Below are 26,728 nucleotides of genomic sequence, written 5' to 3'. Positions count from 1 at the left end.
TTCCCAACTTTTAGGGCACGGAACAAACAGACGAACAATTTTCAAAAATTTACACACGCGGAAGAGCGATGAACAGATTTACGTTCAAGTCTCGTTACGATCGTGCAAAGCTTACGCTCGACCAGCTGAAAGATCCTTCCGCCGACAAATCATCCCCGAACAATTAGCCGAGCGAGCTAATTAGCTGCCATGCATGGACGTATTCTCTGCATCTGAGTTTAGCGCGAGTTTCTGATTTGTTTAGCCCACACGGAGAACGGCGCGGAGCCGGATTCTGACAGATGCGGAAAGCTGCAGTCTGCAAGCGAGGCTCTGCTAGGTATTTCTCAAGCTCAATTTGCTGCTCCGAAACTGAATTCACTCTGTAAATCTGCAGGTTTGGTTGTGATTCATACACGGGAGGAAAGCTTAGGCTGCCGCTATTCGTCTGAATCGAACAAATTTTTGACACGTGTTCGTCCGGTTCGTCGTTCTAACGTGTTCTGCAAAGGATTTTAGAGTAGATGGCTGAAATGCACGTTTAATAGTTCCTGATTTTAGTTTGGAAGGAAATGTTGACGAGTACAAACGAGATCGTATTTCATTGTGTTTCAGAAAGGATTATCAAGCTTTAAAGAACTCCGTTCCTCATTCCCTTGAACAATATTTTCTCGCTCTCGAAAAGTTCTCGCATGCGTATTATAAGTCTTATAATTAGCGGCAACGAAACTCCTTTTATGGAATAGCAAAATAGTATAAGAAAAATGAAGGCCAAAACCATGTGAAGTTGACTGGAATAAAATAAAAATCCAACTGCCTGTTCATCCACTTCGTACGTTCAAAGTTACACAAACTTGAGATGAACTTGCTGGGATAGAGTAAGAAACGTTTCGTCCACATCTCAATCGAAGCTTGTAGAAATGCTTGAATCGATTCTCCTTCTTTTCTGCACTTGAACAATCACAGAACTCGGTGAGAATTTTTATAGAAACTCAAGGAGGTGAATTCTTCAGCAATTGACACGCTTCGTTCATTCGTAAGATGCTCAGACATTTGACAAGCATTTACTCAATCGAAGCGATTGATAAAGTTCTCGAGGAGAACTTGCGGAACAAATTGGTGATAAAAACTTTCAGTACGTTTTGTTCCGCCACTCCTCACTCCTCTCTCTCTCTCTCTCTCTCTCTCTCTATCCTGCACCACTCCCTAACAAATTTCCTTAATGTGAGCTTGTTTTTCTGGGCTCATACTTTGTTTCGCCGGTTGTTTACTCGTGACAGCTGTACCCCCTGGCTCAACGTGCAAGCATCGTTGTCACGCGTAAACTCACTTTGAGAAAAAAACACATGTGTCAAATTTCACACCTGGCAGTGAAAAACCTTCGAACGTGCTTTCGCAATTTGCCGTTTTCGATCAAATTTCATACCCACGTGCAGCGCAATTATTGTAGTCGCTGTGTTGCCATCGGTGACCGATAAATAATTACGTGCGATCCTTTCAACACGATACATACGTATGACGTATATTCGGAACCCTATGAGTTTCTATTTGTTTTCATGACTCCTAATCAAACAAATGTACATCGTGTTCGGGTAAACGTTTTTTGTTCCCCCAGAGTAACAGAGATAAATTATAAACAATCTACTCGTACGCATTTCAATCAGGCAAACTGGAGTACTTTTGTGACTGATGATCGCTATTCTCATGCGTGACCAGATGGAATTACATTCAGAATTGTACGTTTCTAATTTGTATTCAGACGAAATTCCGCTACTAATTAGTTTCGTCGCATTGAGTCGGATGAACCTCCGGCTCGAAATTGCTCTTCTAATTCGTGACTTCTATTCTCTTAATATCTCTGATCATTAAATTTCAAATTCTGGATACTAACCAAAGATTTGACCGATTAGAATTTGCCGATCTTCACCACTGACGATTATAATTGCTGCAATTTTCAAACGCGAATATCCGTGTGGGTATAATCGCGAGATCTGATAAAGAAGTGAAAGTGAAAAAGTTGTCGGAGTATTTTGTCACCTCAAACCTCATGAGGCGACTGCGGAGGTGTGAAAATCGGGGTTTCAACCATGCTCTCGTCTTTTAGCGAAGAAATTGGCAGCGAGAGACGATCATCCAGCGAAATTTGCCGTAAGAGATTTTATGCCCTCAGACGGACGACGGTGCGTTTCCACACAGTTGATCTCACGATATAATATATCAACGGCTTATACTACCTGCCATAAAATCTCCAGCCTTGGATGAAAAATGCCGCGATTTGCCGGAGTTTTATTTCGAAATTTTCATCATTGCGCACCGTTTTTATCTACAATATTAAAAAAACGCTAATGCGAGTCAGTCGATATTTGATAGATGAAAAGCAAAAGTGACGAGAAATAATATAGGTAACCTTAATGGCTTGGACTACGTAACGAAAGAAAAAAAGAAATTCCTTTAAATTGAAAATGTAAATATTCATTGTTTCCAGTGTAGATTGATACTTCGTGTGCAGACATATTATCGTAAACAACTCCTGGGTATAAGAAGTGGAAAATTGCACATCTATGAACGCTAGTAAATTCGAGCTTAGCATGGGAGGCGTGCGTAATTGATAATTTTTTTCCAGTCCTTGGAGCGAATTTTAATTCACTGCACGGAGCTTTAATTAATTTGCTACACGACGCGCCTTAAAGAGGATCTCCCTCTCTGCGCGATGCCCGAAGCTTATCGCTATTACACGAAGCTTCTGCACGTAACTTTTATGAGGTCTTTCAGAGAAATTGACCCTCTAAAAGTATTACCATTATTACTAATACCGAATATGTTCAGTATATTTTGTTACAATCATTTTCATAAGTAATACGATGCTCGTTATAAAATCTTGGAATATGCAATGAAGCTCCAAAACGAGGGAGCTTTTTTGCTCGGGAAAACTTGAGGCCACGAGTAATACGTTGGAATGGCGTTTGAAGCTTCTTTATTTGAACGTTTGAAACTTAACCCTTTGGATCATCTTTGCCACACATTCTAAATCGTATCACTGACACTAGATTAGCTAGTAAAATAGGTTCTAATTGTAAGTGTAATGTTTGCTTGCTGAAATTCATGATGAATTCTCGAAATTGCTTCCATAGAATCCTTCTTAATTGTTGTATAAACGTGCGACGTTATGCAGAATATGATATAATATTACGTGAAATCCTTACATCAAAAATAGCCTTTTTGTTTATACAATCCAGTGATGACCTTGCATTACGTGAAAATAATAATAGTGCAATAGTTTCCACGACTCCAAAGCACTTCGATTGAAAAACTTTTCTACAAACTACAACTTCATGGATCAAAACATATGAAGGATTAGTTGAGTAGAAGCAAGCCGAACTGCGAAGTCATTCGAAATTCAAGTCAAGTTCAAATTCAATTTCCAATTAGAACGCGGCGATCTGCCACAACGACGTCATCCTCTCGAGGGTTTAACCTAACAATATCAAACCCTGAGTCGACTTGAATTTTTATCCACAGTGGCTTCGTAAGAATCGTCGTCAAAGCTTGTACCTATTTCTTGGCAGCTTTTCGCGCGCACTAATCGGCATTTGCTACCGCGGTACAACTTTTGCCAGGAAAGATGACGACGCTGGTATCGTAAAGCGGATATCCATCAACCAAGTTGAAGAGGTTGATAATTTTGATCCTGAGTTTGCGGCGTCGCGAGCTCGTCATTGCTGCACATGGATCCATATATCGAGAGTCAACCCATTCAACCAGCGCGCTGAACTGGAGCCTACATCGGTTTCGGAACATCGTCGGGTTGTATTCAGCATGACAATAGAGATTTATGAATGCGAGCTGAGCTAAACAATGGAGCTTTATGAGAACGTAAAGCTACCCCAATGGATGCCGCTCGCTTCGCGTGTAAAGATCAATGTTTTAAGGTGGCTCTTCTCCCTACTTTAAGCTCGCACGGCCTCCCGTCTTTGTGTATCGAGCTTCCTTTGTCGACTTGCCCACTCTTCTCACCGCCCAAGCCTCTTGGAGATTGTTTGTAACTTGCTGGATTTTACTTTTACCTGTTATTTTTCCATAAAATTCGCAAACTCCGCTGTTTTGGAGATTCGTCGTCGTCGTTTTTACCCCAAACTCTGTTCGTTGCGGATACCACTGTTCATCGTGAAAAGGTGTTGAAGAACAAAATTCCAGTTTTTTTATGATATTATTTTCTAATCAATTTCAGCCGTGACGACATTCGCGGTGCTGAACCTCTTCTTCGATAAACGATCAATAAAATTGATGTATTTTTGTTACAGTCGACGCCTTTGAGTTTGCTACTTGTCGATTTTTACCGTTCGAGAAATCGTAAAAATTCCAAGAATAAGATTCACTGCATACCGGCGATTTTGATATTCGATCCAAGCGAAATAGAAAGAATTTTACAATTTGAACAACTTTGTGAAAAAATACTTTCAAAACATTACCATCGACGAACAGCGTAAGCAATTAATCAGAATTATTCAGAGAGTAGAAAAAAACTGAAAAATGTATAACTTGTAAATGTTTTCGGTACATTCCCTCATATCTTTACAACGCGGCGACGGTCAACGTTTCCGTCCGCATGAAGTATTTTATTATCAACCGTTAGTTCGCGTACAGCAATTTGTAACATCAGGGTATCGAGATTGACTGAAGAAATCCGAGTTGACGTGGCAGTTTCCTCGGACCTTGTACTAAACTTGAAAGTTAAAAATTCCTCCATCACACCGTAAAGGTTCACGCACTGTCCGCTTTACGGTTATAATAATTTTAACTGGACTATTCGCCATATTGCTGGACCATAACGAAGGCGATCGCGACAGTCGACTGAAAGCTGTAACGTAGGTGTGCCCATCAGCCCATCCAGCGTCGTAATTCCGAGATGAACCGATTCGTCGTTCGCGCGATAAACGTTACGGCGATACTTGAGAATTGCGAGAAAGCGGGGTTCAACCCTTGAGAAACACGGTTCGAGGCGTCATTTTTTTCTGCGTAAAGATAGCGGGAGGCTGCGAGAGTTAAAAGTTTACCTAATGTTCGTAAAGAAGAAAATTTGCCGGCAAGTCGATCTACAGAGCCAGGATACAGCATTGATTCATCGCTTCGATATTGAGACGTTTCGCTCGAGCTTCTCGCCTGGACACAGAGGTAGACCATTTGTCAAACTGCGGCACAGTGGGAGGATGAAGTATCGGTGACGGTGCCTGGCGTGGAAGCAACCGAGAGATACACGATCCCGGAAAATTGTTGCTCATTCATTTATTCATCTAAAATGCGAAATGAACGAGGGTTCCTTCGCTCTCCGATATACTCGCGATCCCTTCCACTCGAACACGACTCTCTTCCAACGCGTTGCCGGCCTTGCGTGACGGTGCGAAGAAGGATGTCGAGTCTTTATTGCAGGTAGTCGAAGATTCGAGCGAAGTACGACCCTTCGAGTAACAGATCGAACCTAGGGGATAAAATAAAGATTAAGAGTCCAGCTCGCCCCTTCCGACATCACCACGGCTCCCCGAACCTTGCCGAATTCATGTACTCAAATTAGCCAGAGACGCGACGCATCCATCGCTGACTACCTGATAACGAGTGTGGTTGTGGTTACGGCAACGCCATTAGGCAGGAAATAAACATCAGTTTATGGTCTATGTAATAATACGAGTTTCTATCTCCACTCGTCGCAGTTGTTGTTACGTTAAAATTGGACACTCGAAGTCTCGGAAATGGAGTGAAGAGGTGAAAAAAAAATCGTCATACTGACTTATTTGTTAATTTTCACCAAGCTTTTACGGTTTTTCATAGACTCAAGTTTCCCGTTTGCGATCCTTTGTCCATTGCGTTAGTCGATACCTTGTAACGTGACACAGTTGTTCATTCCGTCTCTTGGAAAACAAAGGGAGATAATAGCGTTACTTTAATTATTTTTCACCGTGTAACTGGTACGTTATATTCATATGGTTCTGGGCATTGCGAACAATCCAATTATAATATGTTTTTTTTATAAATTTCCTTTAGTGCGAATATTCCGCTAAATCCTCATGATTTTATTTTCTTTCTTACTTTTCTGCAAAATATGGATGTGTTTCGAAACGTTGTCATGCGCGCAAGTAGACGTGAAAACACTCGGCGGATTTTGGTACCATCCGAACTAAATGGAATTTCTGTCGCGTGATTGATACTCAAGTTGAGGCGTTGGAACATCAGCCCATAAATTGAATGTAAGCATAAATTAATCTTGAACTCAATTTAAAGTACATGAGTGGTGCGAGCTGCTGTCTCATCTCAGGAACGCAGGAAGAGCGACTGCTTGATTCAATTATTATACTCACCGTACGACACCGCTGCCTGCGCGCATTACATGGTGAAACATGCTGTTTACGTCTGTAAAGCCTCGTAAGGTTTGAAGGATCCAGCACCATTCGATACTTCGGCAATTGTAATCCTACCGCCAGCGTCGGTGTAACGAACTCTTCTACTTATAGTTACCCACGGGAGAAACTGTTCTTTGAATTTAAAGATGAAGAACCTGCCAAGTTCAATTCCTTCGGTGCGAAGAAATCGGACCATTTGGTGACTTTTGATATTCCCTCGGCGCTTGATTGGTTATCCACGAAATTGTTTACCTTAACGTAAACTTACTCTCATCTCAGAGGCACGTCTATCGGTATGTAGACCGTGAAAATCACCTTGCCGAATTTGGTTTGCAGAATCCTGAAATTGAAGGTTCTGTAGAAGATTGAAAAATTCAGACGATGACAGTTTTTTCAACATCGGTGTTGGCGTACCGTTTCGTAGGTATCGTGGAGTTCATACTCACTGTAGATTCTAGTCAGCCGGTCTTTGGGGAAAATACGATTCCATATCCGTTGCATACGGCACGGCTGTGAAACGGTGCTGAGTCAGCAACGGTTTTTCCCTCATACACGACGTTCACCTCTCCTAATTCTCACTCTCCGGCAGACGCTTCTCATCTCGCCGATGGGAGAGGATCTCTGAATTATCTGATCCCAATCAACGACCTTCCTTGATCTACCGGAATTCACGACGATTTCTCAAACGTTCCTTGAAGCACCCAGCCAAGTTGGTAGAGATCGATATAATGGTGCTTCTGGGACGTTCGATGCTGATGGATTTTCAATCACGATCACACGAAACCCGGAAACTTCACAACCCAAGCTCTCGTGATTATTCCGAATTTTTTTTTTTTTTTCGAGAAAGTGAAGAGGACTGAGAATCGACGACGTCTCGTCTAATCTCGGGCCCCGGAAAATGCCTGCAGAATTGAGGTGGTAATATTACCCACATCCTTTCCCGAGTGACAATCAACTTTTGACAAAACTTTTCGAGTTCAGAATTTCTCTTGTTTCGTTTCGTTTCACTTCTTGTTTGTTTTTTTTTTTTTTTTTACGACATTTCCTACGAAGTTTCACGGCCCTCCTTACGTTAGACTATAGTGTCGTCGGGCAATTCGTCCTCGACACGTGGGGAATTCAACGTTTCACCTGGCCTCCCTCTTTCGAGAACCTCAGAGCGCAGCGGACGCGGCGTCTTTATACCGGCAAAACAAACCACGAAAGTCTAATGGAATCACCTCTAAAAGCTCTCTCCGAGTCTACCGGAACTCGGGTGAAACCGAATAACCTGAACCATGCACTTGCTGCACGGTACAAGAGTGTTTCAACGTGAGAATAAAATAAACACGTTCTAGATTCTCGTGGTTACGTGTAATGGACATAGACGCGGGTTTAAATGTCCATTCCAATCAGATTGTTTGAACACCATGCGAGGCCTTCGAATATCTATCCACCACGTATCGGGGATTAACAAATCCTGCATAGTCTTGTTACTTGTCCCACACGTGACGGCAATATAGAATTGTTGCTAACCGCAGTCCCCACCCGATTGTCGAGAGGAAAGCTCGATCGCTGGAGGCATTTTATTCAGGAGGTAATATGAGGCTTGATCTCGTCACATACAGTCTCTGACCGGAGATTAATCCGGATCCAAAAGGTGGTCCGATGTTTCCTGATGAATAATACAGGCTGGTTTTCACTGTTGTTGTTATTTTATTGATAGTGGCAAGAGTGCGGGGGTTCAATAAGCTAGGCGCTATGTAAAAACCGTTGGAATAGCAAAGAGTCAAGGTTTCACTAGACCTCAAGTACAGGAAATATATCTGCGTGTTTGAGAAAATATGAAATTAATTCATAGGCCTGGTTCGATCAAACTCGATCCAACAGCAGCCTGCGAATGTAATAGAATATTCCTGTCACTAAGCTTGTAATAGAAACAATGTATGGATATTACAAAGTACAATGCTAATCATATTGGAAAAACGACATTTCGGAGCAACAAAGCGTTGAGAAACTCCAGTCTATATCCGAAACTTTCACCGCGATACTCTCAAAGGGCTCATCGTTGTAAAATTTCATTAAGAAACTAATGTACATAATTAATGATACGTACGACACGGAATACTAAATTTGTAAACTGAGCCTCGAGGTGAATAAGGTTGGCTATGAGTATACAACCGAGTTAACTGTGCATAATTTTCATTTGCACATCCATTGCACACTTCAAATTCATTTGAATTTGAGATCCCGCTGAAGACAGCCGAAATGCCGAAAGGCTGGATGACGTCATAAACCCATATATTCTCTGCAACGACACGCGTATCCGATGGCCGGTGTTTGGTGCCATTTAGCAAAGTCTACGTAACCATGACAACCGTATTGCAGCCTTTTGACTTTCTGGCCCTTCTGCATTTTGCGAATCGTGATTTTGCTCTTTCCGAACTTTGATCGTCGACGACTAATTTTTCGGTTTTGCGGCTGTTCGAAGCGATAGCCGCTGTCAATTTTTAATTTCGGAACAATCATTTTTCTGTACCTCCACATTCAGTGCTCTGGTCATTCGGAATGCGGATTGTTCCGAAAATACTTTTTCGGATGAGAGAGCGTTTGGTTGAACGAACATTCGGGAAAACAGTTAATCAACTGGGTGATTCAGCGATAATTACAACTTCGATACGCTGGTCGTGGGAATTGCTTTAAAATTCGTATTTGGAAAATTCCGGGTCTTCGACCAGTCGACTTTTTGGTCCTTCGGGATTTTGACCCCCACCCAACTTCTCACTTACCGTCCAATCGCAACTTCGATTGTGCTACCCCGAAACGACCGAGCCATTTGCGACTCTGGAATTCTAGCTGGAGTTTCCTCGACACTCGACACTCCAGACGATACAGATACTCAAAGTATCCTCTAGTTACTCGCGTGTAAGCGTTTCGCGAAACTCCGCTAACCCTTCTACCCGACGATCCTACGTCTCGAGCAAGAGAGTCGATTTGTTTCAAATGTTCTCTGCCTCGCGATGCTCGTCGCTGCTGACTCGATTCACCCGAGACTGACGGCCCGATACGTTTCACTTAATCAAAACTCTGCATAGTTAATCGCTGATATTCACGTCGAATATTAGCCGTCGTGCAATGCGCGAGATTCGCGTTGATCCGTTTTTCGATATTCAACTCGGATTATCCGCCCGTCAATCAATGGTGTCGGGTATAAAAGCTGGGCTTGTCCAACGAGTCCGAAAACCTCAGCTACGCATCGAAACACCCATCGCAACGACGAAGTGCAGAATGAGTGACTTTTTTTTCATTCATTCGGTCTTCGATTTTCATCGAGAATGTGCTTGGATACGAAAATACATAACGGGTTCACCTCTAATAATTTCGAAAAATACGCAAACACCGAACAGAAAAAAAGCGTAACATCATCGATGATCTACTGTGCTGGAAAGGGTTAACACAGAGATGTGCTCGTCAGATGCGTGAAGGATGTGCCGTAACGTAAAAGCCAAAACCAATATAGGAGGTTCGAAATGCAACCATAAAGTTGAAACTTTTGGTTCGGTAGCTCTCCGCTGCTCTCTAGAGTATAATTTATGAAGATAGAATCACGCAGTGGAGTGTCCAACTTCGGCACGTAAATACAGATAGAGAATCTTCGGAGAAAAATCCCTTACAACGGTCAAGCTGCAAAAAGGTGGAGTGAAACCACAGGGAGATATAGCGATTTAGCTTATACACACAAAATCGAAGGTTTAAAAACCCGCGGAAGATAAAAGCCAGCCATCCTTTCTCAACCTTATCGCAGCAGGATTTTCCACGATTCACGATTCCTCCTCAGGGTTAGGACTGATATTTTTCTTTCTATTTTTCTTCTCATCCGAGGTAATGAAAATTTTCTTACCTCTGATGTACTTGTTTGAACAATCCAATGCGGACAAAAGGGTGAAATGGAAAACCTCTTTTCATTCTTGAGTAAGCTTCAGAAGTTCTTCATTTCCGTTTCAACGTCGTCTGATGTACACTCGACAGACTCGGTAAAGAATAATCCGTAAGGGTCTCCGGGCTGGTGCATAATTGATGACGAGAAATTCTCAATCCTGATATGATTGGTTCGAAAAATATGCGTGGAAATCACGTGGGAGCATAAATTCCAAATGTAATATTCGAAAAAGATTTTTCACCGTTGTCCCTTGGGTCTCGACGACGACGTCTGGCGTAACGCCAGTCACAGTCCTCGCGTTATCGCGAAAACGAGTCTCGAAGTGCCAGTCTTCTTGCGACAAATTTTTTCGCATCTCTACACGCTTCGCTGCGCTAATCATCCTCCGCAGCCTGTATGATAACCCATTTGCTTCACTTGCACTTTTCAACGCACATCGAGTTAAAGTTTTTGAAAACCTTAACGCTTCTCGATTTAGTTACCAAATTATGGCTACCCGTACTTGAATTTCTTGCGCGATAGTTTTTCGGACTTTTAAATCACTGGGCTTTAAGCTTGGAAACCATTTGCTCCAGTTTTTGGTAACCAATGTCGGTGATAACTGTTTTGGTACCTACAGGCACCAATGGATCAATTTCCGGAAAAACGACGGTCAGTCCTTTAACGTTCAATCGCTGAAAGTATCTTTTTAAATGAGATCCGGTGACTTGAAATTTATTCGACGGCAGTGCTAAGTATCACAGTTAGGTTCGTAACTTTTTGGCGAAGGTCGAGGGTAAAAAATACCTCTTGTCGAGGTCTGGAAGGAGTGAGTCAGAATTATAACGTTGCTAGGAGCCTCCGTGCAGGCTAGAAAACCGGGATAAATCTTCGTTCAGAGTTGCAGCCCTCATTTCTTCCCCGCCCTCCACCCTCGCAGGATATAATTTCACACCCTCGGGCCCTCGCTGACTCTCTTTCGGCGTCTTCGAGCCACCGTCGCCTCAGCTATTCCATCGCAGCTTTCCGGGTAACCACTTAACCTTCATACTCTCGCTCTTTCCCATCTTGTCCCCCCATCAACGTCTATGAGATATGGAGATTGAGGTCCAGAAAGGTCCAATCACGAATCGTGTTACGTGACAATTTTTCACTTAGTCTTTTCTGACGACAATCTTAGGACAAGGGTAGAATCGTTTAAACTAGTGGCAACGGTCGTGAATGGTGTGAAGGAAAAACATGACCGTAGTCAAGTGTGTGACGATGTATTCTACTCAAAGTAAACACTGAGGATTGAAGGTTTGAGCGGATTAATGAGACAGTAGGCCTGCGACACTCGGAGGAGAGAGAAGTCGGTTTCAAATATGTTTAAACGAAATTCCGTGAAGTGTGTGCAGAGAACTAACTTCTGACCAGGTAATAAACCGATAAGAAATTCACGACGACGCTTAGAATTAAAAAACAAAAAATCACGTGATCAAATTAAATAATACACGTAGTAAACTATTTACAATAAATCTCCCTTCAACATACAACGTCTTCTATCCGCTCTACGCTCTCATGCAAATCTTAATCATCAATGTCCGATATTATATCTTTCATTCCTCTTTGTTCTATTTTAGGAGTTGTTTTTAATTAAATTCGTTTTCATTTTATACTCCTTGTGCTGTCTTTTCGCATTCAACTCTAGCCTATCAAACGAAAATTTTTGGCTTGCGATGAGTACGGAGGATTCATTTTATATTCTATTAAGTATAAACTTTAAAATAAAATAAATTAATAATCTGTTTTTGACACTGTCTTGAACCATTTTCTGTATTTTTCTGATTGCTCTCTTTTATTTCATATTCAATCTTCTTGAAAAATGTTACAAGTGAATTTGAAAGTGAGAGGAGTTGTTCCTGAGAAGTGTTCAGGATTTACTTCGATCAGATACAGTGTGCTATGCGAAGTAGGGTCGAGAGTATGTCCGTCGTTTGGTGTTTACGGTTCGTTCGTGATTCCGGTGCGTAGTTGCGCAGTTGAGAGAGTACAGTGCAACCTGAATTTCGATCAATCGGCGAACCAAATACGTACAAGTCGAGGCGCAAGTCTTTTTTACAGACGTTCTTGATACGGATTGAAAGTGAATTTGGTAGTTTTCGTTAATTAGACAATTCCCGAAGCTGATCGAATCGTGATGCAATGAATTAACTACAACAAAATTGAAAACAGGATTTCTAAGTCACCGGAAAGAACTAATTACGAAATACTTGCACGTTTGATCAAGTAAACGTTTTTCATCGCACCATTATCATATTGGAAAATAATTTTCCCACGTGAAAACTCGCTGTATTCTGCAACGAATTCATTGTCACGCATCTCGAGATTCCGTCCTTGAAATCATCACGTTTTAGCCGGAAAACGAGTCCTAATCAGCACGTTTCTACATTGAAATTAACCGTATAATTAGCCGATCTGTTTCGGTATGCCCGCTGCGAAGTGAAGTATAGAGCTCCTCTGGGCAAGGCGTGGCGGACCAGGATGGCAAGGAGTCGGAGACAATTGGCCTGTCGGAGAGATAGATGAGGCTGACCCCGGGGTCACGGGTTCGGAAATCCCAACTATCCTCATGTCCAGAGATTATAGCCGGCGTCAGAAGCGTCTAACGGCGTGCATTTTGATAATATTCGCGGTTCAAAATAGGGGAAGGTTCATCAAATGTAAATATCAAGATTTGGCTAAGTTCGCGTTTATCTAAATCGTCTGATAACTAAGTTATGACCAGTTTTTTTTTTTCTCTCTCTCTTTTTTTCCTCACTTTTTAACAATCTTTTGGCAGAAATTCTCCTTCGCGTTATGTTTTTATTGGCGTAAATTCGATCCCGAATTACGTTCAGCACGAATTGTTGTGTACGATATTCTGAAGGTTTAAAAAACGTGGATCTATACGTTAGTCGGGATTCAATTTTCGCGAAAGTTTGACACGGTGAAAGGTTTCGGTACACTCAGATGCGGATCAAACGTCAAAAGCATGGTATGAGGACTTGATCCTGCTCAAGTTGATAATGAAAGAGTTTTTTTGAAGGACTTTTGTACCTTGTGGAAATGTTTTTATAACGTATCTTAATTAAACTATAATGCTGTGGTTTTTTTTTTTCTAAATTACAATCCAGTCCAATTAAAGATATCTCAGATATAGTTTTTGAAGTTTCGCCTAGTTTTGCATTAGTATGACAATTATGAGAGTCACCTCTGTGATCCTGGCTTTTGAAAAACGCTCGAAAAGTCAGGTGCACGACTAGGTAAAATGAAACTGGATTATGAAAGAGAATCAGTTTAAATCGAGAGGCCGGTGTAGATTTCTTTCAGTGTATCTCGAAGAAGAAAAAGGGGCGGGTTTTTCTCGAGCTCGGATTCCGCCGAACGGTAATCGGAAACACTTGAAATTCGAAAATGCAAATTGAGTAAAGGAAATGGGATGAATCAGCTCCTCTTCGCCCGTGTATATGTGCACCAATTACAAACAATGGCTAAGCCGAGACCGGATTAACATTCTGATGTCGTATTTACGCGCTCAGCATTACGCACACGATTGCAGAATAGCCCTGTACACAGCTATACGGGGAGATAAGTATATGTTCTACGCCCACATAGCTGTACTCGAGCATTATCTCGTGGCGTGGATTAGGCCAAGCTTACACAGGGTGTTGTTAGATACGAGGGGCTGAAAGAGAAGTTAGCTTTATCTCTATACTAATTGTGAGCGAGAAACTATACCGACGTATTAAATTATTCCGTCGTTTTTGACCCCATAGGAATTACGGATATTTTAAATCCCATCATAAATACAGAAGAAGTAAGCAGTTGGCACGATTTCTTAATTTATACTTCAAGCGTAATGAGAACTTGGGCCCTTTTTCTCTACAGATATCGTTCGTCATCTTGGATGCAAAAGTAATTTAGATAGATTTCATACTTTTTTCATACTCGCGATACATGGTTAGCACTTTGCTAGGTATTCAAAATTACGTGTGTAACAGACGTGTGTATGTAGGCATAATGAATTTAGTTTTACAACATGTACCGTTCGTTTTGCTGTATTACTTCAAAACTTCGTTATTTAATTAAAAAATGTCACATTTTTCATCGCGCATGATTCAGTATAAATTTCGAGTGATTTTGTCTAATAATTGGATTCTATTCCCATTTGCAGAGGAGTAAATAAACCGTCAATTCTGTAGCTTTAAACATTCTGTCGTGCCTGGAATTACCGAACCGTTGTGCAAGTGAAATATTAGATATTGATTGATTGAAATATGCGTCGAAACTGACGCAGAAGCATCGCGTGCGAGTGAGGGATGGTCGATTCCATTATTATACAGTCCTTGTTGAAGGGATGAGAGAAGCAGGGAAAAGAAAAAAAAAAGAACGTGGAAATCGACGCTTAAATACATTTTACGAGATTGATACGTTTTCGGTCCACCAGAAATTCGGCAATGGCGATTGGCATTGCATTCAAATTTTCGCGAAAACACGCAATGAAGGCAAATAACCATCAGGCACACACTCTATCCACTCGAAGAATCCGGGGTACGCCGAGTGATGAAAGTAAAAAATAAAGCTCGAAGCAAACGGGAACCGAGATAACATAATTGAAACTTTATTACGTCTGACTCGTGTAAAAATAGAAGAAAACAGACGAGAACTAAACCAAATAAAGAGAGAAACAATCGGATTAACAACTTCACTCCGCCTTCTGCCTTGCGGATTAGTTGAAAAGTATCAATGAGCAGACAGCGTCTGTCAGATTGAACCTTCTACGTGATCTACGAAGCATCTTTTTTCCCATGTGCAACGTGTAAAAGGGGTCCTCGAAGGATAACAACCTCTGTAAACTACAAGAGTCCACAGAATGTGTGATACGTTCTGGTTTGTTTCAGCTGTTCGAGTGGGGATTTTATCAAGGTGTTTCTACACTTGGAGAGCAAAGGGGTCTCCGAGTACACACCCTGGTCCGGTCTTTTATGCGGAGGCTTGGGGGACATCCCGGCGAAACTCTACAGCTCTGGACCAGTGCTTATTCTCGAGTTGCACACAGAAGGGGCTTCGACCAATGCGACTGGCTTTACCGGCAGTTTTCATTTCATCGACAGACGTGAGTTATTTCGAGTACCAACCTATTTTTCGAGGGTTCGACCCTTGCCACATGCGCGAAGCTTCGCGTCCTTACGGTCCTTGTACGTGGTAAAAATTGTCGAGACTTTGTTGAATCGTGGTTCGTTTATAATCGGGTAATTTAACAGGCGCCAGTGAGCGCGAATCCATGACAATAACAATATCAACGTCCAGGACGGCTGCATTGATCGATTAGTTTACATTCAATTTGTAGCTGTACATAGACCGCGTTGCCATTCCAACTATCATCAATAATCTTCCAGTACACGGTCTGACGGGTATTAACCCACGACTCGCTGATCGCATTACCGCTATCGCGTTTTCGCTATCAAACACTGCAGCACTAAACTGCATCGTCGAATAATTGCATTACTATTGGAACGTCACCTCGACTTACCGCTCGATAATAAAGCTCGAGGATCACGCGACTTAGAGGCCCGGAATCGGAACGCCGAGGCACCCCAAATCCGATCTTTGCTGTTCTGCGTTCGACTTTGATGTCCGGATAAGACGCCGCTCTCATTTTAAATCTTCTACAATTAACTTTCTGCTCTCTTTCGAGAGCTTTAATCGAGTGGCCCGTTTCCGAGCACGTCTCATTTGTCAAAGTAAATTTGAACAGTCCTTGCATCGGAATGAGAATCGTTGGGGACTAAAGAGAAAAGATCACAGTCTTTTATTATTCCGTCCGTAAAACACAGTTTAAAAGCCCAGAAGCATTACTACTTTCTTTCTTATTTCTTTCTTTCTTTCTTTCCTTTCTTCCTTTCTGATCTTCAATTTTGCCGACAAGAAATCCGAGACGAAAATGTCACAGCTCTCAAACCTGCGAAGCTTTTGCTCTGATTGTTAGTCCGAATCACCGTTGCGGGTGAATATTGCGGACGATGCTCGCCGCTGAAAGGGTTCTGCATGGATTTAATGCATTTCGCTTCCGTTAAGCATCTTTCGTAATGACGTTGTATTTATCCAAAATCGTGAAAACCGTACCTATTGTCCTGTATGCGCAGATGGCTGGCCATTAAAGGGCCTGTGACCCATTTCTTTGAATGCACACGTCGCAGGAGTTCCGCTTAACGTTGCAGTTTTTATCTGTTGTACAATAATCGTGATTTATTTTTAATTTCAAAGAGTATAGAAAATAAAATTCAGTCTCAATTTTTTCATGTCCAATATTGTCGTGTACAAAAAACGAAATATTTTATCTCAATGCGAATTGTCTGTCTGAGAAAAATTCCTTTTATTGCATCCGTCGGCTGTCTTAGAAAAATCTTCTCAACTTTTGAAGAATAAGCCGATGAAAGTTTCCCAGAGCTTCATACAGCTGTGGTGGCAAGTAAAAGTTGCATTTGTCGTAAAGTTAGAACGGCGACGGTCTCTAAAAACGTGGAATTTGGCAGACTGCGTACGTATTCAAGAATGACAGTATTTTCGAAAGAATCAGCATTTTAACAATTGACAAAACTTAACGGGACACGTTTTGCAAAGTTTTTTTCAGGCAAAATTAAACGATTAAGTAATGAAAAGAAAATTAGTCAATTTCCGGGAACACTAATTGTTTGAAATTTTTATTCTTACGTCGAATACCGGTCAACATTTATTTCTATTCAATTTTCGCAATATCGGTAACCCCATCAAAGCGAATTTAAAAAAAATTGAAACCATTTTTGCATTACAAATATTGTTGCGAGGGGTATTTGTTTATTTATTTATTTTTTTTTCCAATGGAAAACCTCAATGTGTTCGTTTTTTCCTCGAGTTTTGAGTAAGCTCTGTTCTTTTTCTTCTCTGCGTATGGCAGAGGATTCTCGACAAACCTACACTGAGAAAAATTTCATTTGTTACAGTAACTAAAAAAATTCAGTAAAACTGTTGTTGTCAAAGAAACTGTTCGAATATTATTGGAATTACGAAAAACGAGGTAAACGTAACCATTTTTCGCTATTGTCGATCTTGTTTTGGTAATTTCAGTGCAAAATCAGTTTGTTCGGTTTACTCTACATTTTTAGTCAAATAAGGCTTTAACGTCAATTTATCGTTGCACAAGCACTAAAAATTTTCGCAACAGTTACAAGAAAATATAGCAACAGTGATCGTGGTGAGAAAGAATAGTGACGGATACCAGAGTTTCCGGTAACAGCTATAAAACTAATTTTTATTTTCTATCTAGAACTATATTTTTCGATTGTGGTAAAAAAATGAAAATAGTTAAGGACTGAGCGGTAACCGGAACTAAAAATTTCTCTCATTGTATAATTGTCTTCTAACGACACTTCACATTGTTTGGATAAGGAAGGGTAACGATGTTACTCAATCGCATCCATATGGCTTGATCATAGATCGAGGATTTCGATCAATGGTGGCATCATGAAATCATGTAATAGCGTAATATCCATATATACGGTTGGACTTGCGACCGTTTGGCTTAGAGGGAAGATGGTACGATGCCATGCCGGTGCGGCTAGGACCGTTTCAATAAAGGGTTGCCCTCGGGGAGTCCTGGGGATTTAATACCAATATCCGTCTCCCCGTCGCGTCGCCCGTACGTGTATATTGTGCGTGCGTGTGTGTATTCCTCCTCAAGGAGTATACCTTTACCCTCACTTCTCAACATCTCTATTCCCTTCTTTGCCACACGATTCTTAACCGTTTTCCGGTCACTTTTTCATCCTCGAATATTACCCAAGAATTGACCGTTCTCCAGACGATAATCGATAACCAACCACCGAAAATATTTTTACCCAACTTATTTTCGGGGCTGTTCATGTCATCCTCGGGGGGGTTAAAATTGAGGAGCTACTTGAAAATAGAGTCCGCTCCAGACCCCATTTTGATTTGACTACATATTTCATTCCGCACCGTTTCACAACCCTCGCCTTTCGCGCCAACAATTTTTTTTCTTCCTTCTTCTCTACTTTATGTACACGCGTAGGTATACATATGTGTATTATCGTAATTGCCTCGCTGGGCCAGCTTTGTCGAACGAACCGTTTTAGCCATATATTTTTTCCAAGAGTATCGAGTTTATTGCTGCAGTACCCACTGGTAGAAACAATTTGTCCAACAAATGTTAAGCGTTTCGTGCTGTGAAATTTCGGCGTTTGAATAAGCTCGGGTTTCAAATTGTTTTCGAGGAGGTAGTTTGGATGGTTATAATTGCTTTATTTGATTCATGTTTTAGTTCACAATGATTATAAATGCGGAAGATTTGTTTGATTTTCCTCTATACGATCGCTCTTTTTTTTTTAACAACGCGAGACCAAATGGATATACCTAATTACTTATACCTAGAAATTATATGAGGCTAGATAATATTAGATATGAACAAAATTTATTTTTATAATTATATGTGTTCATTTTTTTCCATGAAAACTATGTAGCCACTGGAAAAGATTTCCCTGTTTTTTTCAGTAAACAATTCAATATTGTCATTGCTGGCATAATCAAAATCCTTGCAATATTGTGAAATTGAATATTCAATTATCCCAATGGGAGAATAACAGTGTTTCAGTGCGTCTGCAGAATATGACCTTGTCAGTAAAATCAGCTATCTTGGAGTAAAGTGGAACGAACACGTTATTTTTTTTTTACAATTTTAAAGTGATTTAATAGGAAGGAGGAACATCTAAGCTATTGTTGATGATTGGTGTATTTTCTAGTTTTTTATTTTTAAAGAGATCTTTGCCAGCTTTCGAATTTAACAATTCGATAAATGGAAAATACACTTTTGACAACGTTAAAAAAGTACCTGAATCGAAATTTCCACTTATTTCCGTATACTTTAAAAATCTGGTGAATTTCTCACGATCGTGCAAAAAGAAATAATCATCGTTCGGCACAAGAATCCAAAAGATCTTCCGCCTGATACGGCCTGAAATTCAGTTTTCAACCCGAAGGAAATCTAGCTGAAAATCACGTAATCGCGGTTCGCCGTGAAGCGATAAATAAAGGATGCGATAATTCTTGTATAATTCAAGCGAAAGCGACACTTTCGAGCCGTCGACCCGTCGCAGGTACGTCGGTTTAACGGCTCGGCTCTGACGGGGATAAAATATACGGATACCGAGAAGCGCGGACAGTTATACCTAGATAATACAGGCTTATACACGTATATTATACATATACATTACCGCATTATGCATCGCGGATAGAGTCTGGATGCACGGTGGCGAGACGTCGAGGTGCATGATTATGCAAAGCGGGAAGCGAATGCGGCGGCTACACTTCGGTTGAGTTCAATCACGCCAAGGCCGGGTAATGCCCTTAAGATTGCCGGCTTATCAGCTCCGCCCTCTCTTCCCCCCTCTCTCCCTCTCCCCTCTCTTCTCCAGCCCGGTGCAGTAGCCTCGGCAAGAAGCCGCAGGAAGCCGAGATTCGCCGGGGGGAGTAGCTCCGAGAAACCGGAAGGAAGTTACGATTAGTTGCCGGGCATGCCCCGCTGCATTCTAGTGCCGGTAATTGCAATATCTGTTTAGAGCGTGAAGCCTACACCTGTTTCTTTGGCTGTATCCGTCAGCCTCTCGTCATTCATCCGCCGACGCGACTTTTACGGAATCGTCTCGTTATCGTCCTCTAGAGAAAAATTATAACAATGAACTTTATTTTGGAGATTCTAAAAGTCCGCGGTATTTTCTTGAACGTCAAATCTCGAGCGCGGGTGAAAATATAAAGAGATGAAAAAATTGAAGGACAATAATATCGATGTTTTAAAGAACCGAGAACTCAATTTAGGTATAGACTTCGAAGTGTGGAAAGTAAAATTGTGGAGAAGTGGAAGAATAGAAGGGTCGGAACATTGAATGCCGAACCGTAGAATCGTCAGAACTCGTCGCGATGATATAGAATCGAATATAGATTCTCGATTTTGACGTTCTATGTTTCGACTTTTCTATATTTACAATTTTCGCAACTTGGACTTTCCACATTTTTAAATCTTGTGAATAAGATTTTTACGTCTATGAAAATTCGACAATATGGCCCCTCTGTCAATCGACAATTACAGTTTTTTATCCCCTACGGAAATCTGAATTGGAAGTCGTAGATTTTTGGCCTTTGCGATGTCCAAAATGCGCCAATTATAACCATCGAAACGATACTCTTCGTCCTTTCGATACTGTCTTCAAATGTAACACAGTTCTAGTGCAATTCGTCGGACAATTTTTTTTTATCCCAATGTTGCTGCAGCTTCTTCATCGACTCTTCAGAACCCCGCGACATCGGTGCAAACCCTTTTTATCGCCAAACGAAAAGAACGTTCAACCGACATTCTACTCTGTCAAAAACTTTGAATGATGACCGCTGCTGGAAGTGCCATGAAGTTAATTGCTGAGATTAATGTGAACAAGAAATACAAATTTTGTGGGTACAAACTATCAAAAATTATTCATCAAAATTGCATATACTTGCAATTTTTTACACAACCTTTGCAGGGAAACTAATTGTTAATATCACAAACGTGAATCACAATATTTATACTTTTTACAGCGTCTTGCAATTAAGATCGTTCAATTGACAATAAATTTGAACTGTTACATTTTAATTAATTCAATGTCCAAGGCGGAACAGGAAAGCTCAAATAATTGAAATGTAACAGTTCCAATTTATCGTTAATTGCCACCGTGCGAATTGGCTTCCTTGAACAATAAAAAAAAAACAAAAATAACCACTTCAAGCGGACACGTTGAACTCTAATGCGACAAACGTCAATTGATCGATACGAAGCGGTATTGTTTCAGCAACCCGACAGTGTTTCCCGCCAATTTATCGTGGCGATCATCTGTGGCTGGCAAAAACTTGACTTAGCTTTTGTCGACTGCTAATTGTGTAGGTCCGATAATCGGCCGGATTCAACGATATCCGTGCACGCTGCTTGTGTATCCGCCATTTTAGGCATGCAGGGTATTAACGCGGTTGGCCTGCAAGTTTTTGTTGGTGAAGAGATTAAATTGGGCAGACCGATCCGCGCTCCGAGTCCTTGACCCTCGAAATCTCCGGCTTAATCTTTGGCCAACTTAAATTGGATTAGTAAGTTACTCGGATCGTTAGTCCTGTCGGTGACCAGTGTGGCGACTCTGCAACAAACTACAATTTTCAAAGCCCGCAATGACCGGTGCTAAAGTGAAACGTGCTGGATGCTTCGCTCAGCTAATCGTAAGATTGACGGATCATGATAACGACGCGGCTGGATTTCGACCTACGAAACTCTAATTGTCGGGATGAATTCTCACCGAAATGGAAAGTCGGCAGCATCGACTTAAGTTCAAAGTGAAGAGAACCTTGGACATTTTTCTGTTTGCAAATTTGATTCAGGCTGGTTTTGGAAACTAGATCGGAATATTTTTGATACTGTCGTTCGATTTTATTTTTTGTTTTTTGTTTTTTTTGAGAGAGCGAATCGATATACCGTTTTAAATTTCACGTGTAATAAGTAAAGTGTCGAAACTATAGGAGAAATTTATCGAGGTCCAGGCCTGAATTTTGCAGACAGTTTAGTTGTGAATACTTGGTTCGTAAATAAATCAGAGAATTTTGCACAGAGAGTAATTTCAGCTGTGAAAGGTGAACCGCTCGATGTTGAGAACTGAGAACTGAAAATTCTCGGCTGGGTTTCTTCTCGGACAAATGGAAGGGGTTGTTTGCTTATCGCTAATGGAAACTCGGGAGAACCTCGCCCAACTCTACTTGCTTGCTTAATTACCGGACCGATCGTACTAATGATTCAAGGCCATAAAATGAAGTGAGTCCCACCGAGTGCCAGGGCAAGGAATATAATTCAACCATATTGCTCGTAAATTTATCAATATATATGTATACGTCAATCCAAGCTTATGCCTGATTCTCTTATTTAAAATAGATAAGTAAATAAATCAATAATCACTGTCGGCGTGTGAGAATCTTATGACGGTTAAATGTAGATAACAATTCGGAAATAAACCAACTATTTTCAAGATCTGAAAGAAATACGATCCCAAAATATTCCGCGATTTTCACCATTTCAGACTACGACATCAAGTTTTGCAGATAAAAGGTTTGTTACCTTTTTTTATTTTTTTTTACCTATGTTCTAGGCATTTTTTAATTTAAATGACGATAAATGAATGAACCAAATTTCACTTCAATCGGTTTTCATGTTTTTCAGTTATTTCTACGATAAAAGAAAAAGTTTTTTCGAAGTACTCGGAAATAGATTATTAAATTGTTACCCGACGTTACCGAGAATCTGATCGGTACTAATTTCAGAATAACCGGATCGATCGATTAAAAAATCATAAAAATCACTTCACACCCAAACGTTCGTCTGAAAATGATTGGAAACGTTTCTCGGGACCTGAGATTATTAAGATCTAGTAAAAACTCAACTTTTCACTCCCGAGATGATTACAACAACTTTCTCTTTTTTAAAAATACAAAAAATCGGGAAGTTGAGAGACATATTCTTCTCAAAAAAAGCTCGATATGATGAGTCGAAAAATCATTCGGCACGAAAAGCAATCGAGTTAAAAATAGAAGAAAGAAGAACACAAAAGTGTGAAACTGAAATTGGAATATGATCTTTCTCAAGGTTCTCCACGAGTCAGTTCCAGAGGTATTTATTACATATATATATCTATACATGTGTGTGTGTGTGGTATACCTATATACATGCATATATATATATATATATATATATATATATATACGGCCGATAGGGACAGGAAGGGCGTGACGCTGCGAGGGAGCGACGTAGAAAGAGAAGCACTCGCAATTTTCTCATTAATTGTTGAATTTGGGTGAGATTGAGGCCACAGGCGAAGTAACGTAGTAAATGAATTAGCCCAGGGTGGTGTGAGCTTTCACTTTTCCCTCCCTATCGTGATAATATATCCCTTTTTCTCTCCTGCTATCCTCCCCTCGTTTCACCTGGCGGTGACGGCCTGTCGCCCAACTTTCAGTTCCGTCTATTCTACCCCCTGGAACAAAATTTTAATGTAGTTTCGTCATAGCTTATACATCCAACGAGTTGTTTCACTCGCTTCGAAAGTGCTTTCTTCTTATCACACTATCGTTCAAAATAAACTCGACGAGTTCAAATTTGCTGTGAAATGTATATAATAATAACAGGAAGCGTAAAGAAAGCTTATTTATCGTTTTTGCGAAATGGTATGAAATATATTAACGAGCGAAAGTGAAAGTGAGGCGAAGGCGTAATTTGAAAATTACGTTAAACGGTCAGTCATCCGCTTTGTGTCGTTCATAATTTGCTTTGCCTTCCGGTACGTGGATAATTGTTGGATAATTTGACGGCTAATTAACCAGTCGTGATGATTTTAATGAGATTTCTGTGTTATCATTATCACCGGGTACACGAGCTTTGACGCTATTGTCCAAATTAATTCAACAGTCTTGTCTTGAAATTTACGGTGGTTTCAGTCAACTGTTAGTCGCTAATTGTGTCGCTCAATTCTGTAGGGCATTTGGTGACGGAATTTCACGGCTGACTTGTTATTTATACACTGCAAAACGATAAGCCGAGCCCAGAAGCAAACGAATATCATTGTGAAAACCTTTATTTTTCGCGTAAGCATGTTATTTGACAAATGTACAAAAATTTATGTCTCGCGTACCCGTACAGAACAATTACGAACCTCCGTAATTGAAAAATTTCTACGTAGAAAATTGGATTCTTTCACAAAAGGAAGCGCTAAAGTTCATTTAGCGATTAAAAATAACAGGGAAGAAGGATGTGGTGAAAAGCAGAGGAGCATAAAACACGTTAAGAGAAGAGGATAAGGAGCAGAGAACCAGAAGAATAGAGGACAACAAAACACTTATGTAAGCCAATGAAGAGGATTGAATTTGGCCAGTCCATGGCAGGAATGAATGGAAGCTGAACGAAGGACCACATGGCAACAATATCCAGTGGAAACGCGGAGAAGGGAGAAGAATGTATGTCCGAACCGTCGGGACGTACATCCACTCTAAAAGTAAAAAAGCATCCACGCAACTACTACAAAGATTTCTCAAAGACGGACGCGAAACTTCGAGATATCTTAAGATGAGGTATTGAGTAAAAAGAAGATACTTGTATAAAGTGGAAGTCACTCTAACAAATGTACAGTTCAGTCACCGTTTCGCGCCAGAAAGATACAAAATGGCGAGGTGAAAAATTTGTTTTGGAAATAATTTATCGTCTCTCGAAAAATAAAACGACCATTAAGAAAATCGGCTTCAGTCTTGTCGCGTGTGATTTTTACGAAATCAACAAAACGCGGAAAAAATAGGGAACAGAATGAAAATTCGTTTCATTCGCTTTGGAAAGGTTGGAAAAGTTGCATGGAAACACATTTCCCGTTCGTGTGAATTTCGAGTTTCGAAAGGTGTGCAAGATGGATCCGTGCCGTTGAATCGACGTCGGTGTCACATCGTTTTGACAAAATATACGAACCGGGTAGTATATATACAGAATTTACAAGCGAAGCAGGGGTATTGATAAGCGAATACGGTATGTGTGTAAACGCTGGTGTGCGTGGGCGTCATCCATTCGGAACCGAGGAACGACGCTCGACTAGCGTTGTCGTCGCGACGCCATCGCGTCGCCGGCGAATTCGCCGAGCGAAAGAGCTAATACCCTCTTAAAGAGGGCAGCTTCACGGTAGACTGAATCCATTCGCCTATTCGAAATAGGGGCAACGTACTGGTCCTTCCGTTATTCGGCCCTCCCGACATTTCGCTTTTACATATACGCCAGACCTCGCATCCTTCGCGTTTGCCTTTTGACACGCTTTTCCATTCAATGATCACCAAATACGGGACAAAAATTCACCCCGTGCAAGGTCTTTCGAACGGTTCCGTTGGGGAAAGAAAAAAATTGGAGTTCACGTACGAACGCCCTTAAGCGTGGAAGAAAATTTAATGTAGATTTTTTATCTGTCGTGGTGAATGTATGGACAGCAATTTTTTCGACTCAGATCTACGTCAATTACGGTAGATTACCACTAAGCATATTTTAACTCTTGCTTTTGATTTGGTAGCTCTTATTATCGCGTTTGTAAATCTCGTCGCAATTGCTGTAGATTTGACTAAAAAAAAATACTGTACATGTATTCATCGCGTTGGTTGTAAAATCTACAATATTTTTTTTTTTTTATTTCAATTGGAGATTGATCGGTAATAAAGAATTGATTACACTTTCATTTACTTCGATTATTCACTGAAGAGAGTTGACTTTTTCGCATCTTCGTTCCCCTCGTTTCGTCGTTCGCCTGATTTATACGTTCGCAAACTTGAGAGTATGTTGAATGAAACTCGTGCGGAAACTACGTTAAGATTAAACGGAGTCGGGCTGTATTGTAGTTTCAAATCGCAGCCTAGGCCGTGAATTCAACTGGAAACGGCATTAGAGGAGTTCGAAGAACGTTCATTGCCCACGTGTGTATCAACGTGCTTACATTCGAGAAACCGCACACATTTGAATTAACAGCGAGTGTTTGGAGCTGCGACTGGGTTTCGATTGAAATTATGCTAGGGAATTTCGCTCCGCACAAAGCTCTTCAGAGACATATTGTTAAATTCACGTGGCTAGATAATTGATACGACTCAAGCTCAACGCGCAGCATTCAATTCGAATGAATTCCTTCGCGTTGCAAATTATCTCACTCAGTGTTGACTCACAATAAATGTGCTAATGGATCCGAACTGCCGTTTCCTTTTTCTATCAAACAGTCGACTGCAGGATATAAGATACAATAATCACGAAAAGAAATTGGTAGAGTATCAAAATTTAACCCTAATTTTATCATTTTTATTAAAAAAAAAAAAAGTAGTCAGTTCCCGCAACTTTAATTAACAAACTTTTTCATAAATAAATATCGTTTATCCAACACTTGGATTATTGTATCGAAACAATAATCATCTAGTTTGGTTATAAGTTTGAAAATGAGCCTCAACTTTACAGTGTTGTTGAACTTCGGGTATTCAATGCGAATTTGTGAACAATTCTAGTGTAATAATTAGGAACGCGACTGTGCGTTATGAAATTTGGAAAAGCGATACGTGCATGTGACGCAATATCGGTAGCGATATCTCAGCCGAAATGAAAGCCCCCTCGACAGGCATAAAACAGGAATTCTAAATTTGCTAGGGTAAATTATTTCCAACAACTTCCGGCGTAATTTGCAACGCCCGTTTCGCACGATTGCAAAGGGAAAAAAGCAAGAGAGAAGCTGCTTTTTTTTTTTTTTTTTGTTGCATCGATCAATCCATAAATCAAGACCGTTTCAACGACTTCAAATATACCCGCGGAAGCAGTTACTCCGCTTTTTCG

General features: G+C 40.8%; 1 protein-coding gene across 1 annotated transcript in view; it reads left to right on the top strand.

Annotated features, from left to right (window-relative positions):
• Positions 1 to 26,728, top strand: part of Sol1 — a 359,519-nt gene that overhangs the window by 136,285 nt on the left and 196,506 nt on the right. The window contains exon 4 of the mRNA XM_046615171.2: positions 15,192 to 15,406. Within this exon, the coding sequence (XP_046471127.1) occupies positions 15,192 to 15,406 (215 nt within the window). The remainder of the gene's footprint in view (positions 1 to 15,191; positions 15,407 to 26,728) is intronic.

Source organism: Neodiprion pinetum, chromosome 1 (assembly GCF_021155775.2).
Source record: "Neodiprion pinetum isolate iyNeoPine1 chromosome 1, iyNeoPine1.2, whole genome shotgun sequence".
In the NCBI taxonomy this organism is placed as follows: Eukaryota; Metazoa; Arthropoda; class Insecta; order Hymenoptera; family Diprionidae; genus Neodiprion; species Neodiprion pinetum.
This window is presented reverse-complemented; position numbering and strand designations above follow the sequence as displayed.